We start from the raw sequence: 15,061 nt of genomic DNA on the forward strand, positions 1-15,061 counted from the left end.
TGAGGCCTGGAATACAACATATTGGCTTGATCACTGCATATGCACAGCAGATGCTCATGGAAGTATAGAGGATATTGAGATTTTGTATAGGATGGTAACAACAGATCACATGCTTTTCTCTTTGATGTTAAATGTAGAGTCCCTGCTTGAGCTGATCATGAAGCATACTCACCCGTATGTTGGTAAAGTAGAATGGTCAAAGCTCACAGTCTAATGTGCAACATTATCAATTTTCTGAAAAGAATCTAGGTAAAATTTAAATTCCATATGATGCTACAATGTGTGGCAATATCAGCTGTGCTAACCCAGACCATAACAATGATTTATGTACTATGCATGATAAAATTGTCAATGTATTAAATAATGGAAGCAAAACATTTTATAAAAAAGTGCTAAACATCAAAATGTTGGACCAGGATGGAATGAGCATGTGAGTGAACTTCATCTGCAAGCTAAAGAGGCCTTAAAAAATATATTGTTGAGCTATGGAGAAAGCAGTACAGCGATCTCTTTAATTGTATAAAAACTGAGGACTTTAGTATTGGTGTTGTTTCCCATGACAAAGTAGTTATTAGGACTGATGAAGTCAGTTGTGTGATCAAAGAATTAGCTCTAATGTTATATATATATATGTTAAAATTGCATTGTTTATAGCTTATTGCACAATCTCTGTACACTGCACACTTGTGGTGCAGCTATGCTCGATGGATGAGTGCCAGTGAGCTGTTTGTGCAGAATGCTGTGCCCACCTACATGCTGTTCTTAGAAATTTTATATATACATTGATTATGAGACTGGAGGTTTCTAAAAATGTGATATTATTATGGTTTTAACAATGCCTAAGAAGAGCACGATATAACTGTGGACCCTGGAGAAAGTGCTTGTTTGGATTATAGATATAATTTATAGTCTTTCTCTGCATTGCCTCTTTGTTTTTGTGTGAGGGTTTTTTTCTTTTTATATGGTTCAAATTTTGAGCCTGAAGTAAAGACTGAATTGAAAAAATAAAACAAAACATAATAAATACATTTAATCCAATGATTAAAGTATTTTACTTGACAAAACCCAATTTAAACAAGAAATATTTAGAATGTGAAAGGTTTATAACCAAATACTTTTTAAATCTCAAGTATCTAAGCAGTTCCTTCTCCACAGCATACTAAAGAACAACAATGTACTATAGTTCCCCTCTTTTGTCTCTAAACTCTGTTTAAGCTTGAAGGGATGAATCTTGTCTGAATAATTCCCTTCTTTCTTAATTTATTTGATTGTGGATAGCACATCTAATAAGCAGCAAATATTTTAAAACAAAACAAAACAAAAAAAAACTGTATGTGCTGTTCTGCATTTGAAAGCAGCAGAATTCATCAACAGCAGGAGAAAAACAGGACAAGACATGCTGGTGCACATGTGACAGGCTCTCTGGAAATAATGATGCCCTCTGGCTTTGTTCATGATGATAGAGTCTCACACTTTTTTAAGCACACAGCGTTCACACTTGATTTTCAGTGACAAATGTAACATAGCTTCAACTTTTTTTTTCTTTTGTGAAAGCTGTTTGTAACTTGTTTCAACTGTGTTTTTAAAATACACACAATTATTATTTCTAGAGAAGCAAGCAACTTTAAATGCAGCTGTATGTGTTTTGTTTTTCAAAATCTGAAAAAAATCCTAAACTGAGCCGGTGTATCTACATATAAAAAGTCTTGAAATATTTGCAATTATTTTATGTTTGTCTACATGTAAAGTCCTCACAGTAAGGGCCATGTTAAATAAATACTTAAACATTGGTTTAAACTGCAAATAAATGGTTTAACAATAAAAGTAACAGGAAGAAATAAAGCTGAAAAAGACAAGGTATTTTGTTAATATCTACAAAATGTGAGTTTTCCCCCTGTTCTTTGTTGTCTGACACAAACAGCCAACATGGCAGAAATATTTCTAGTAATTGTAGAGTCAAACAGTCGTCTGGTGGGGTGGGATGATGGGTGGGAGGCGCCTGCCCACTCTTTACCCTGTTTCCTCCACACCCCTTTGTTTACACCTTCATGCCGGTCAAGCCCAGACAGTGAAGACTTCAGGGATAAAAACAATGTCTGTTTTTCTGTTCAGCTTTGCTATTCTGCTTAGAGTATCTCATGCCTCCGAGTCAGTGCCTCCTGCCCAGTTTGGAGCGCCTAGTCTTGGGTTCAGCTCATCAGTCCGCCCGGTTTGTAAACCCATCCCGAGCACACTGTCCCTGTGCCACGGGATCGGCTACAGGCGCATGTGGATCCCCAACTTACTCGGCCATGATTCGCTAAAAGAGGCCCAGCAGCAGTCGGCGGCCTGGCTGCCCCTCATCTCTAAGCTGTGCCACCGGGACACCAAGAAGTTCCTGTGCTCACTGTTCGCCCCGGTGTGCCTCCCGGAGCTTAGCGGGCCGGTCAGTCCCTGCAGGAGCCTGTGTGACGCCGTGCGGGATGGCTGTGTTCCTGTGATGAGCGCGTTCGGGTTCCCCTGGCCGGAGATGTTTAACTGCACCCGGTTCCCACGCGGAACCGAGCTTTGTATCCCAGCAACGGGAGAGCAGGAGGGGCGGACGGACCAGGAGGTTAGGCATGAGGAGGCACTGAAAGGTCAGATCTGCCTGTGAGAGGGTTTATCCCATTTTCTTTCATAAAAACACGAAGTAACGACTCAAACACAAGTCAGTTACATGACATATGAAGCTGTTGTTTTTGTTTTTATAGATGAGCTACTGTACACCACTTATAGTTAGTTGGGTATTTGGTTTTTTTTATAAAAGGGAATAGCTAATGACTAAAAATGCATTTTGATATTTGTGTTGTATTTAGCATTTTTTTCTCTTATAGTATCAACGTAATGTATTTTTTTTTATTGTAATTCATTCTATAATCTGTTTTCCCTTGTGAGTCTCCGTTCATATATTGGTTAAGCTCAGTTATGTCTAACCTCACATGACCTTAAAATTTATTTTAATAATTTGCTAGTAGAGTTTCTGTTAGAGTACAAGACATTTCATTCATTCATTCATAACTGCAGTCAAGTAATCTCTATTTCCGTCCCCCAGGGAGTGTTATCTGTGATGCCTGTAGTCTGGCTGCTGAAGGAGAGACAGACATCCAAGAAAATTTCTGCCACAGTCCATATGGTGAGAATGAATAATATGGGTTCTCATTTTATGAATATAGCACATAACCTTTTCTTTTTTAGGTTATGAATTGATTCATGCGGAAACCTGACACAAATTAAATGAGAGGAGGATGTTTCATTGTGTGTAAAGTGATAGTACTATGGTACAATCTCTGTCTCTGTTGCAGCCTTAAAGATGCGTCTGGGCAGTGTGTCAACAGTGGGAGGTGACCGTCAGATGGTGCCTCTGGCCCGCAGCCGCATCCTGAGGTGGGCAGGGGGAGGTCCAGAGAGGGCAGAAGAGATTGCAGGCGCGATGGCCCACGGGGCTTTGTGGCTGCAAGAAGGTGGCAGCTGTACTTGTCCGGGCTTAGACTCTGTAGATACAAATGAAGACACAGAGCGAGGGGAGGAGCAGGTACAAAAGAAACAGGGAAAAAAAGAAGTAAAGGTGGGGAATGCAGCCCTGAGTGGATGGTACTTGGCACTGGCTCAGGCTGAGGAAGGTAGACTGGTACTGACTCGACTGGTGAGGTGGACCAGAGGAGACAAAGAGCTGAAGAAATTCATCAAGGCTCTTCTTAAACAACCCTGTCCACAGCTTTGAACAGCAAGTTATCAAAAGCTGTATTCGTTGTCTGTAAATGCTGCTTTATGAACTCGCAACTGCACTGCTTTACTATTATTTGACCATTGTAAGTCACAACAGTCTCACAACAGCTCAAATCTCACTTTTTTCTTTTTTTGTTTTTTGATTGATAAGTTAAACATTCATCTTAAAATGACAACTATAAAACAACCAAATGTTAAGATCGAATAATACCAACAGAGGAGATGTAGTGAAAAACGAAAGGATTGAAAATGGGATCAATAATAAAATGTTTTAATTTGAGTTGAGTCTATTTTTCTCCTTTTTAAATAATATGTGTTTTTAATCTAGCATGGTAATTCTTAATTTTCATATGTTTGTTTCTGTATCTAAATAAACTTAACTCTGTTGCTCTGGATTATATTTGACCATGTTCCAGAAATTAGCTTTTTATTCTTCATCTTTCCATCTTGACTCTGGAAATTAGACTCCGCAGAAACTCGCACAAATGCTCTGTTGATGCTAACTTGACTTATCAGTTTCAGGGTGCCTCTGACTGCTGATCTGTCTGCTCTTTTTCAGTGTTGGACCTCTTTGTAATTTTTGAAGATGGCCATGTTTACATGTCTCAGCAAATTTAAGAGGAAAAATACATATATTTGTGTTTTACGTTGCAGTCAGTGTCAGTTTACAGGAGTTTACCACCTGATATATACTGTGATGAGCGTGATGCATGAATTATTCATACCCCAAAGCCTCTCCTAAACACACACACTCCTCTATGTTTATTTCTTCACTACTTTTCATTAGTCTCGGTGTTCTGTTCTGCTCCTCAGAGTACAGGTGAGTTTTGCTGTTTTTGTCTTGTGTTTTGTCCAGTTTTTCCTTAAGATAGAAAGGCTGTAGCATGTGATCGGTGTAGAGTCTGAAGTTACCAAAGGCAAGAGAAACATAGAGGTACTGCACTTGTTGTCATATCTACTGCAATACTACATAGAGCATGAACACAAACTAAATGTATGTCAAAATGTATCTACATTTGCTTGAAATTAAACTGCTTTTTTCAGTGGGGCATTTTATTTGTCAGCACTATCCCAACATAGCTGGATCTATCTTTCTTTGCATCACTTTAGTCAAATTACATAAGTTAGATTAACAAAAACTGCATCAAATGAGACAAAAGCTGCTACTGTTTCACAGTACACAGCAGCATTGTTAAGGAATAGGTGAATAAGCAGAAGGCAGACAGATGCCAAAAAGTCCCTCAGTCATTTATTTGTACATTTCCTTTAAAACAGAAACTAGTCACAGTGTCCTGACAGACAAAAACTCATTCTGTACCAAGTCTTCATAACTTTGAAATGTGAGAAAGAAAAAAAACAATAGGGATTTCATTAGATGTAAATTAGAATATCCTGTGGGTGCACGAGTCATAAAATATTAAAAATCTCTACAGAATGTCTGTTTTTGCAAAGAGGTTGATGGGGACTTTAAGGGACACTAGTTATGACAGCATGAATTTAGCTACCACGTGAATAAGTATGTACAGTTTATGACAACTATAAGTGAAAGTGCCTGTCTGTGTCTTTCTGTGTAAGGATGGTGTCGCCAGCTATTGCTTTGGCCTTTATCCCCCTCCTGCTGACAATGATTATTCGGTATCGCTACTATTTTGTGCTGTTCTATCGAGCAGTCCTTGTCAGGACATGGAAAGACTGCGTTACTGGTTTGAGTCGGGAGGAGCGTGCCTACCAGTATGTTCTCACTCATTCCACTCCAGGAGATCCGGATAGCATCCTGGATGCCTTTGATTTCTGGTGCAGCAAAATTGAGTATATCAGCAACATTGGGCCTAAAAAAGGTGGAGAATGTTTTTAGAGGGTCTTTTTTTATTGTAGAAGACATGTTGGTGTTACCATTTAAGTCACTGATGAATGTGGTTCCTTAGGGCAAATCTTGGACCGCCTGCTAATGGAGCAGAGCCCTTTGACAGTGCTGGAGCTGGGGGCCCATTGCGGATACAGTACTGTGCGAATAGCCCGAGCTCTGCCTCTGGGGGCCAGGCTCTACAGCATTGAGATGGATCAGAGAAATGCTGCCATAGCTGAGAAAATCATCCGCCTGGCTGGGTTTGATGATGACACAGTGAGACAGCAAGAGATATCCACTTCGTATCCAATGTGCATGCTGAGCTTTTTTTCTGCCTTTGGAGGCCTATTTTTACATTTCTGTGTCTTTTACCAGGTGGAGCTCATCATTAGTCCATCTGATGAGGTGATCCCTCGGCTGCGGTCAGACTACAATTTAGAGAGGCTGGATTTTGTCTTTATGGACCACTGGAAGAAATGCTACCTGCCTGACCTTCAGGTAATAACTCAAAACATTATTTATTATTCCCATTTTATTTTACTTATCTTATTTATATCTTATTTATTTAACTGCCCTTAGCAGTTTAAGTTTTTCTTTTGATTTGCTCTAAGGTGGATCATGACTTTAAAGTGTGGGACCTAGTACTTCTGTTTTACTTAAATTATGTACTTTAGGGAGTAAATATTCTCCTGATGGATTAAGTTGTTGTGTACCTAAATATTTTGTATTTGTGTATACACCCCCTGTTCAAAGATAACATTGAGGCATTTTAATAATCGTTTAGCCCAAAAGCTTAATCGCATTATTTTTATATGCCTTATTTTCTTTTTATCTCTGCTCAGTTTTTCTCACCTACTGCTTCTGATGTTTTACAGATGCTTGAGGGCTCTGGTCTGCTCGGAAAAGGATCTATGATTTTGGCTGACAATGTTTTATTTCCCGGGGCTCCAAAATTCCTCCGACACATTCGAAAGAGTGGCCTGTATGAGTGGAAAATTCACAGAGCCACACTAGAATATAGCAAGGGCATCAGGGATGGTATGGCTGAGCTGGTCTACGAGGGAGTCAAATAGACCAGGTTGTCTCACACAGGAACAAGCAATCGTTCACCTTTTAAAGTCTGACCCAAGAAATAAAGAGCAGAAAATTAAATTCTTTTTCAAATCTGGAGTCTTTATCTTGCCCTTTAACAAAATGTTAAAATATATATGTAAAAAGAATAAAGTTATAATTGCATATATGTACAATTTATAAGTGTTATGTCAGAATTAGTTTAGTGCAAAAGGTATCCACAAGAGGGCAGAAGACAACAGATTGTAAACAACAGGGTTTAAACCAAATTTTAACTAAAAGGCAATGTAACAGGTCTCAGAAACTGTATGTATCAAATAATGATACACTAGGTGTTAAAGGGTTGTGGAAAATTGTGAAGATGTGTAAACTGACCTCTAAAAACGGTCAACTTTATGCATATAGTTTAAGATGTCTTCTGTTTTTCAGTAAGACAACAAAAATACAAGACTAGTTAAAAATTTTTTGTCTCCAAAACTACACCATCTGATCCCAAAACATCCCATTTTAGTAATCATATATTTATATAATACTAATTTAAATAGATCAAGATAATCACCTTTTTATTGTGCTGGAATTTTGCCAGCATCTCCTTTCATTTGTTGCGCTCAAAATTATTGTAAATGTAAAAGAAAAAAAGTTTATTTATATTCAGTGGTATCAAAACTGCAAATCTATCAAAACTTAATTATATTGTATTATTAAATGTACTTTTTTTACATGCTTTAATTAAAATCACTGCTCTTAGTGAAGGCAAACAATAGCTCTCAAATGTTTTTTTAAGTTAAATATATGAAGTGAACAGCAGCAGCAAATAATGTTTAAAATTTTATTACAACCAAATATACATGGGCATTCGTAAGTATTAACTATGAGTCAGCATAAATCTAACTTACAATGCTAATTGGTATAATACATTTTTAGTTTTTTTATTAAAAAATAAAAATACATAAAAATTGGCTCCATCAAAATAATTTAATTTAAATTCCAAGGACTGTTATTCCAGGAAGAAATTCTCAAAAGCTTTTATGTGGCATTGTGGTGTAAAATTAGATAACGGAGATGGACACATTAAAGTTTTTATTGGAAGCCTAAACTATCTAAATGTGCTTTAACTGCTTGAACATGATGTCCTTTCACAAGGTTTTATAAATATTTTACTGTAGAAGTATGTAACAAAAGGTCAGCAGCATATTAGGCACTCAACGAAACAGAGGTGAAGTATAGGTTTAAAGTATATGACGTTTTCATCTGTAACTAATTATTTTGCTGACTGAATTGATGTTAGTGTCCAATCAGCTGTTTGGAAACTCTTAGTAGCACATGACTGACAATATGACAAGGTTCAAGTTTTAACAAGAGATCACTGGATCAAAGCATGCAGCCACCACTCTGTGGTTGTAAACCACAGCTCTGTGCTTGAGAATTTGATTTATAGCACCAGACAGGCTTGGAGGTGCTTTGGCTGAATCATTTCATTAAAATCGTATCCAGCAGATTTACACAATTAAATGTAAGAAGTGTGTGCACATGAGTTTAAATGTACACTTATGACAGTATCCTCACATCCCTCATACAAGTACATAGAGGTGTGGCAGGTAAGGACACTCACAGTACTGTTCAACAACAGTTGGCGCTTTCATGGCTGATGAACTGCGGCATGAATCTTTTAAAAAGTGCAAACTGCTCCTTTAACTGCATTCAGATCCTAGTTACATAAAAAATAATGGATTGTGTCACAGACTGGAGGAGAAGCAGTCACTTAAAAAAATAAGGAGTAGTAACGCAGGGCCAAATAGGCTCACTAACATTGTCTTTTGTTTTAAATCATCCACTGATCTTGATCTTGGTCTGGCCCTTCCATATCCACCTGACATAAGGAAACACAGTCAGATTAAAGACAAATACTTCACTGTTATGTTTGAGAAAATAAGCTAATAAAATAAAAAGCTTAAAAAAAGCACCTCGTTAATCTCGCCATCATCAGGTGACTCATTGTAGTCATTCATCTCATCCATATCCTGCATGTCTTCCTCATCTTCTGAGTCTTCCTCACTGTCTTCTTCATCCTCATCATCCTCTTCTTCCTCCTCTTCATAGCCTGCCTGAACCCATAAAAGACACATTACTTAGACAAAGTCAACTTCAAGATGTTACCAGAGCATGTTTGATAATGTGGTAAAATGCTCATGTTTTACCTCAAAAATAGGTTTCCCAATCGGCATTAAGTTGTTGTCTTTCTCTGCAATGCTCTGTAACTAAAGCAGACAGAGAGGTTATATCAACATTAAGTTAAGGGCGAATAAAAGTCGATGCTGAAGCAGAGGGGTTACCCAGGTTTGGTGCTGCTGCTCTTGTTGGTGCAGCTCCGCTTCGTCCACACATGGTCGGTCCAGGTTAAACCACAGTGATTCCGTTATACGTGGTAACAGAGAGGGGAAAAGCGTGGACATGGCTGTCACGCACACAGAGAAAATCAGCGAGTTGGGGCTTAAAACAAATAAAATAAAAAAGTCACCCTAAACAACCATAGCTTATCCATAAGTTATCAGTTAAACGTTAAACGATACTGGACGAATGCAGAAACAGTTATCGCACGATTTAAAGTGTTTCTAAGCTCTAAAATCAAACCTACTTCTGAGCATGTTCGGTGTATAAATCAATAAAACACAATAAAATATTAAAGTCAAGTAATCTTTTATAAAACTACAAATTCCTATACCTGCTAAGCTCTTGTTTCAGATAACAGAAAATTCAAAACACTTTTACCGGAAGCTGCTGGTGTTCCTAAATTAAGAGTCCCCTTTCCATAAGCTTCAGTAAGGTTCCACTTGGAATAGTGAATAGACGATATACGTTTAACGGTGCATTGATATGATAATTATCATATTATGTAGATATTTTTTTTTTTTTTTTGTGTGTGTGTGTGTGTGTGTGTGTGTGTGTGTGTGTGTGTGTGTGTGTGTGTGTGTGTGTGTGTGTGACGCCACATCCCATCTATTCTTTCAACATTTTTTCATATTAAAATATGTAATTTTTTTTCTTTTTTTTTTCTTTTTTTTAATCAAAATACTTACCTTAGGCATGTCCCTAGCTTTTCACGCCATCCTGTCTTTAGTAACATTTAAAGAAGGCACATTTTCTGAATCACATGTTTGACAGAAATGTACATCAGTTGAATCTTCTGAAGGTCACGGCTAAACCAAAAGATCTCTGATTTATTGTTGAATTTTATTATATTTTGACATTCACTGAGAAGGTCAGTCTCAGTGCCCTGTCCTGGTATTTCTCAGATGTTTTTTGATCATTTCAAAATGCAATTTTTCAGGAAACACTAACACAGATGCAGCAGAAACATATTTTAACTGTAAAAGTGTTACTTTTCTTATTGCCCTTATAGGTCACACTGCCATTTTACATGTTTTCCTTCATTTGTGTGTGTGTGTGTGTGCGTGCGTGCGTGCGTGTGTGTGTGTGTGTGCGTGCGTGTGTGTGTGTGTGAGTGTGTTTGTGTGAGTGTGTGTGTGTGCATGAGGGAGTGTGACAGTGTTAGAAAGACCTTGAGATAAACCAAACTTTTCACAGTGTAATAAAACACACAAGATCTCTCTCTCTCTCTCTCTCTCACACACACACACACACACACACACACACACACACACACACGTGCAAATAGCACCATGTGTCATTCTTGTTCTTCTTCAGTATCTGAAACACACAAACACACACACACACACACACACGCAAGACAGACTTCGGACTTTGGAAACAAAGTAGTTAATGGCACTGCCTTGTATTAGGGATAACCTTGTGCTTAGTCACACTCTCAGATGGTCTCACACATATATAGGCACAGATGTGTTTTATAATTCCTGTTTGGGCTTAAGAAACGTGCTAGAGGTTGGCTGGAGATACTGATTGGTTGGATCATCGCTTTAAGATAGAATCATCGAAGAATCTAGAAAGGTAAAGTAAATTGGTTAATTATTCATGGTTTCAGTGTACTTCCTTTATTTATTGGCATAGTTCATATGTGTTAAATTGCTAACTCTGTGCACTCAGAAGCTGTATTTTAAATTTTACAAAAGGCTTACTGACAACACATCCATGTGTAGTATATCAGAGCCAGAATTAGACTTAATTGGATTGTTGTCCATTAGATTTAATATAAAAGAGTGGGGAATTGATAACATCTAAGATTGAGTTTAAAGTGACTTCAACAAAGGTCTGATTGTGATAATTGACATAATTTACACAACAAGGTCATTGCACTACATTTGTGCATTTCTTCAAATCTTCTGTCCAGTTTTACATCAAGTCCACTTGTCCTTTTGCTCGGGTCAAGTTGCGCCTTTCCCAACAAAGCACCTAGTTGGCTGTTGTAGTAGAGGAGGCATTGATTAATGATGCGCCACAGTTGCATTGCATGTGTGTCATTGTTGCAGCTTTGAGGCAAAAGCTGGAAAACGTTCATACTGGAGACTGTCAGACATTCCTTAACTGTTTTTTGCCTCTTTTCTAGAGTCATGTGGTTGATCCTGGCCTTGCTGCTAGTCCTCATCCAAGGTGCTCTGTTTGAGGACAGACTCAACATGTGCATGGATGCAAAACACCACAAAGTAGAGCCTGGCCCTGAGGGAAAGCTGTATAGTCAGGTAATAAATGCAAATATATCATAGGTCAGTAGTTACTTTTTTCACCATTTTCTACCTTTTTCTGTCATTGACCCCCCCCCGCAATTCTGCTGCCGAGTGTAGACCAAGAGCAAGTCTCCCGCTGCAATAGCAATAGCTTGTGCTCTTGTGAATTTTCAGTTGGCATCATGTTAGATTTTGTTTTCCTTTTTTCATGTTAATGCTTGAACTGAAAGAAAGAATTTTTGGGATATAACCAAATAAAATGATTGCTTTTCTTCTTCTTTCCAGTGTGAACCCTGGAGTGATAATGCATGTTGTACTGCCAACACAACAGAAGAGGCCCACCAGGATAACTCCTACCTGTACAACTTCAACTGGGATCACTGTGGCCCCATGAGCACCAAGTGCAAGAAACATTTTGTGCAGGACACTTGCTTTTATGAATGCTCACCACACTTGGGACCTTGGATACAAGAAGTATGTATATTCTTTGTGTGCGGCTGAGTCTCATGTGTATGCAAATGCTTGTAACACTAGATGGCAGCATATGAATTTCTAAAAGAATTACTTGTCTGTAAATATGAATCCCCACATGCAGTAGATATGAAAATTTTTTAAAAGAAGTTAGGGTTTTTCCACAGTGTAGTTATTGGATACATTCACAGCTCCCTTTACATATTACAGTGATGCCTGGGGGCAAAAATTGTCTGACATATAGCCAACTAGTTGAAGCACCTAAAAGCTGCTTATGTGCATGTTTGTAGGTGGACCAGAGCTGGCGAAAGGAGCGCATATTGGATGTGCCTCTCTGTAAGGAGGACTGTGAACAGTGGTGGGAAGATTGCAAAGATGATTTCACCTGCAAGACTGATTGGCACACAGGATGGAACTGGGGCTCAGGTAATTGACGTGTTTGAATGCATGTTCACAGTCAGGTGGATTTATGCTAATTCATGTCATTGTATACACAATAACACGCTCTCACTAAAGTTGAACAAATACATTCAGAGATATTCCATTAAATGGTATTCTTATCCCCTTTTCCCCCTTTCAATCTTTCAGGTATTAACAAGTGCCCCGACGGCAGCAAATGCAGGAAGTGGACTGAAGTTTTCCCAACACCCAAATCTATGTGTGAACAAATCTGGTCTAACTCTTACCTTTACACAACATATACCAAAAACTCTGGCCGTTGCATGCAGCTCTGGTTCACCAAACCAAACCCCAACAAGAAGGTAGCCGAATACTACCTCAACAGCGCACAGCAGAGTCAAAGCTTTGCTCTGACAACATTTCTCCTGCTGGCTGTCATGACTCTCTTTGTAATCTACTAAAATTATATAATTGATTTATCCTGTATCACCTTGGAGAAAACCATTAAAGTGGTTTTAAATGCTCTTTTTTCTCTTTTAAGTAACTGGCACTCTAAATTTACAGGTTTGCGCCCTTGTAAGCAAATCCACTTTACTCACCACTTTATCTATTTAACATTTAGTTTTTTTTTTAATTATACAAAAATGTAAAGAATAATTTTTTCTTGTCAACAAGAGACTCGAGAGTAAAGTGTCTGTCCTATTCTTGTCAATTTAAAAGCCCTTGTTTAGAAAGTCTTAAGAATAACTGCTAATCTTTTCATTTGTTGGCTGAAATTCCAAAAATAAAAGTACCCCTTTTTGAAAACATGTTGCATATTTTTGTTCCCTTCAGGATAAAGATGGAAAATAACATATGAAGGAAATGAGATTTTTATTCACAAACAAGACTACAATTTTCACACAAAAATGTTAGAAGCCTAAATTAAAGCAGAATGGACATTTTTTGTCTTGAAGTGAAGCAGATTTGTAAAAAAAAAAAAAATATGTGGATGAGGAAAATAAAACAAAAATAAACTCTAGCATCTGGATGAGCCATGCAAGGGCGAGCCACATTCAACAATACCAAGTTGCTCTTGGTTTACATTTCTCTTAAAGTGCAGACTGTAGATCAGTTTAATAACCCTCTCGTAACCTAAACTACTGGTGGGGAAAATGTAAAACTGACCCCAGATCTACAATGAGAGAAAATGTTCCTCTAAACTGGGCCCCAGTGATCACACCATCACATGGCCACTCTGGGCCAGCTAGTGGTTAGTGGGATCCACTACTTGGTAATTATGGAGTTCCTGTCCCCTGTGTATGTGTGTGTGTGTGTGTGTAACAGAAAGAAATGGAAAGAGAAACGATTGAAAAGGGGTTTTACTTTCTCTGACAGTCTGAACATGCATCTCTGTGCTGAATTTTCTCCTTGCGTGTATTAAACATGAGTTCAATATGAGTCTATGCCATGAATGAATATTTTCCACCAGGTCTTTTAACTAGTCCACTGTCTAAAGGATGTGACCACAGAGCGCTGATCAAAGGTCAGGCTGACAGATATATTTAGTAACCTTTGCACAATGTGTAGTTGTTAAATGAAGCTATTAGATAACTGTAGAAAAATACACAGTACACTCATCTGTTTTGCAGATGTTGCTTTGCCTTCTGTCAGATATCGCACCACACATGTCCACTTCTGATTACAACATTCGTTATCATGCGGATTTAATTTAGCATTTCATGTCAAGGCTGTGTTGCTCAGCCCAGCCTTTGCTGTATCTTCTTTTTGTATAATCTACAGCCCATTTCCCATACGCAGCGCAGAAGTTGAGCAATACTTGAACCATGATTCTAACAGGTTCTCTTCAAATATAAGTATTCTCTTAATATTATCTTAAGAGTGTAAGCATGTATATATTATCAGTCATGGTAATTACTAGTACTTTAAAAAAAACAACTGTCTTCTTTTTCAGCTCTTGAAGAAATTTCACCTCTTGTCCCAACATGCTGAGCATTTAGAAGCCTCTAATAAGTCAGAACAAAAGAGAGATCTTGAAGGAAAAGGAAAAAATATACAAGAATCAGAAAAAGAAGTCTATCCTTCTGTTTATGCTCTCATATGTACCTTAACAGAATACCTAACCTCAGTTAGAATGAAATTAATTTTGAGTACCCTTCAGTTGTGATCTTCAAAGTAAAGTCATGTAGTTAAAACTTCTGCAACTATCAGATATTAAAAAGTAATTCTTCAAATGCTTACGGTTTAATTTTATTTCATCCACTTCATAAATATAAATTCAATATTAAACCCAGTGAAGATCAGTTCTCTAAATCAGCAGCAACTGAGTAAAATTAAGGTAAGTGATGCCTACATAGCAAGACAAAATGAGATCAAAGCATTTCCAATTTGCAGTTTTCACAAACTGAAATATAATTAAAAATGAGCTTTTGAGAGGAACTATGGAAGTTTTGCCAGGATCTATAAATTCAAGATATATTTGGAAAAACAAAGGAGCAATGTTTGGAGATAATTATATGTAAAAGGAAAAGAGGTTTTGTGTCCACATACGTTCCAACACTGGAGTTTATTGTTTATTAAAGCTTGAAACTTTGCCCAAATTATATCATGCCAAATTTCAATTATTTCCAAGGAAACTCATTGAAATGTTTGTTATGCTCTTAACCCCAAAATACAAAAGTACTGGAGTGATATTTTTACATGAACATCCAGAGGGCTCAGACTATGGAAAATTTTAGTTAATTCTGGAAATATCACGGATGTAAGAACACAACACTTTTCATTGAAGAAACTAAAAACAAAATTAAACTAAAATTCAAATCCATGAGGAGAGATCCTTTGCTTGTGTTTCATTCACAATTGAAATTGTGTGTGTGTGTGAGAGTGT

The 15,061-nt window shown here is 37.6% G+C and overlaps 4 protein-coding genes across 4 annotated transcripts; 3 read left to right on the top strand and 1 right to left on the bottom strand.

Moving 5' to 3' along the window:
- Nucleotides 1–1,982: 1,982 nt before the first annotated feature.
- Nucleotides 1,983–4,027, top strand: sfrp2l (secreted frizzled-related protein 2 like). Its single transcript, XM_041994796.1, has 3 exons — nt 1,983–2,618; nt 3,074–3,154; nt 3,324–4,027. Exons 1-3 carry the CDS (start codon nt 1,985–1,987, stop codon nt 3,740–3,742), a joined length of 1,134 nt encoding a protein of 377 aa, XP_041850730.1. The 5' UTR covers nt 1,983–1,984; the 3' UTR covers nt 3,743–4,027.
- A 1,296-nt stretch (nt 4,028–5,323) lies between these two features.
- tomt (transmembrane O-methyltransferase) lies at nt 5,324–6,758 on the top strand. The gene is made up of 4 exons (XM_041995605.1): nt 5,324–5,585; nt 5,673–5,869; nt 5,969–6,091; nt 6,469–6,758. Exons 1-4 carry the CDS (start codon nt 5,324–5,326, stop codon nt 6,664–6,666), a joined length of 780 nt encoding a protein of 259 aa, XP_041851539.1. The 3' UTR covers nt 6,667–6,758.
- Nucleotides 6,759–7,479: 721 nt separating this feature from the next.
- Nucleotides 7,480–9,373, bottom strand: anapc15 (anaphase promoting complex subunit 15). The gene is made up of 4 exons (XM_041995606.1): nt 8,998–9,373; nt 8,863–8,922; nt 8,629–8,769; nt 7,480–8,534 (listed from the first exon to the last, which is right to left on the bottom strand). Exons 1-4 carry the CDS (start codon nt 9,115–9,117, stop codon nt 8,487–8,489), a joined length of 369 nt encoding a protein of 122 aa, XP_041851540.1. The 5' UTR covers nt 9,118–9,373; the 3' UTR covers nt 7,480–8,486.
- Nucleotides 9,374–10,494: 1,121 nt separating this feature from the next.
- folr (folate receptor) lies at nt 10,495–12,981 on the top strand. The gene is made up of 5 exons (XM_041995001.1): nt 10,495–10,630; nt 11,187–11,319; nt 11,590–11,778; nt 12,066–12,201; nt 12,364–12,981. Exons 2-5 carry the CDS (start codon nt 11,191–11,193, stop codon nt 12,633–12,635), a joined length of 726 nt encoding a protein of 241 aa, XP_041850935.1. The 5' UTR covers nt 10,495–10,630; nt 11,187–11,190; the 3' UTR covers nt 12,636–12,981.
- The last annotated feature ends 2,080 nt before the right edge of the window (nt 12,982–15,061 follow it).

This window comes from Melanotaenia boesemani, chromosome 9, assembly GCF_017639745.1.
Source record: "Melanotaenia boesemani isolate fMelBoe1 chromosome 9, fMelBoe1.pri, whole genome shotgun sequence".
Taxonomy (NCBI): Eukaryota; Metazoa; Chordata; class Actinopteri; order Atheriniformes; family Melanotaeniidae; genus Melanotaenia; species Melanotaenia boesemani.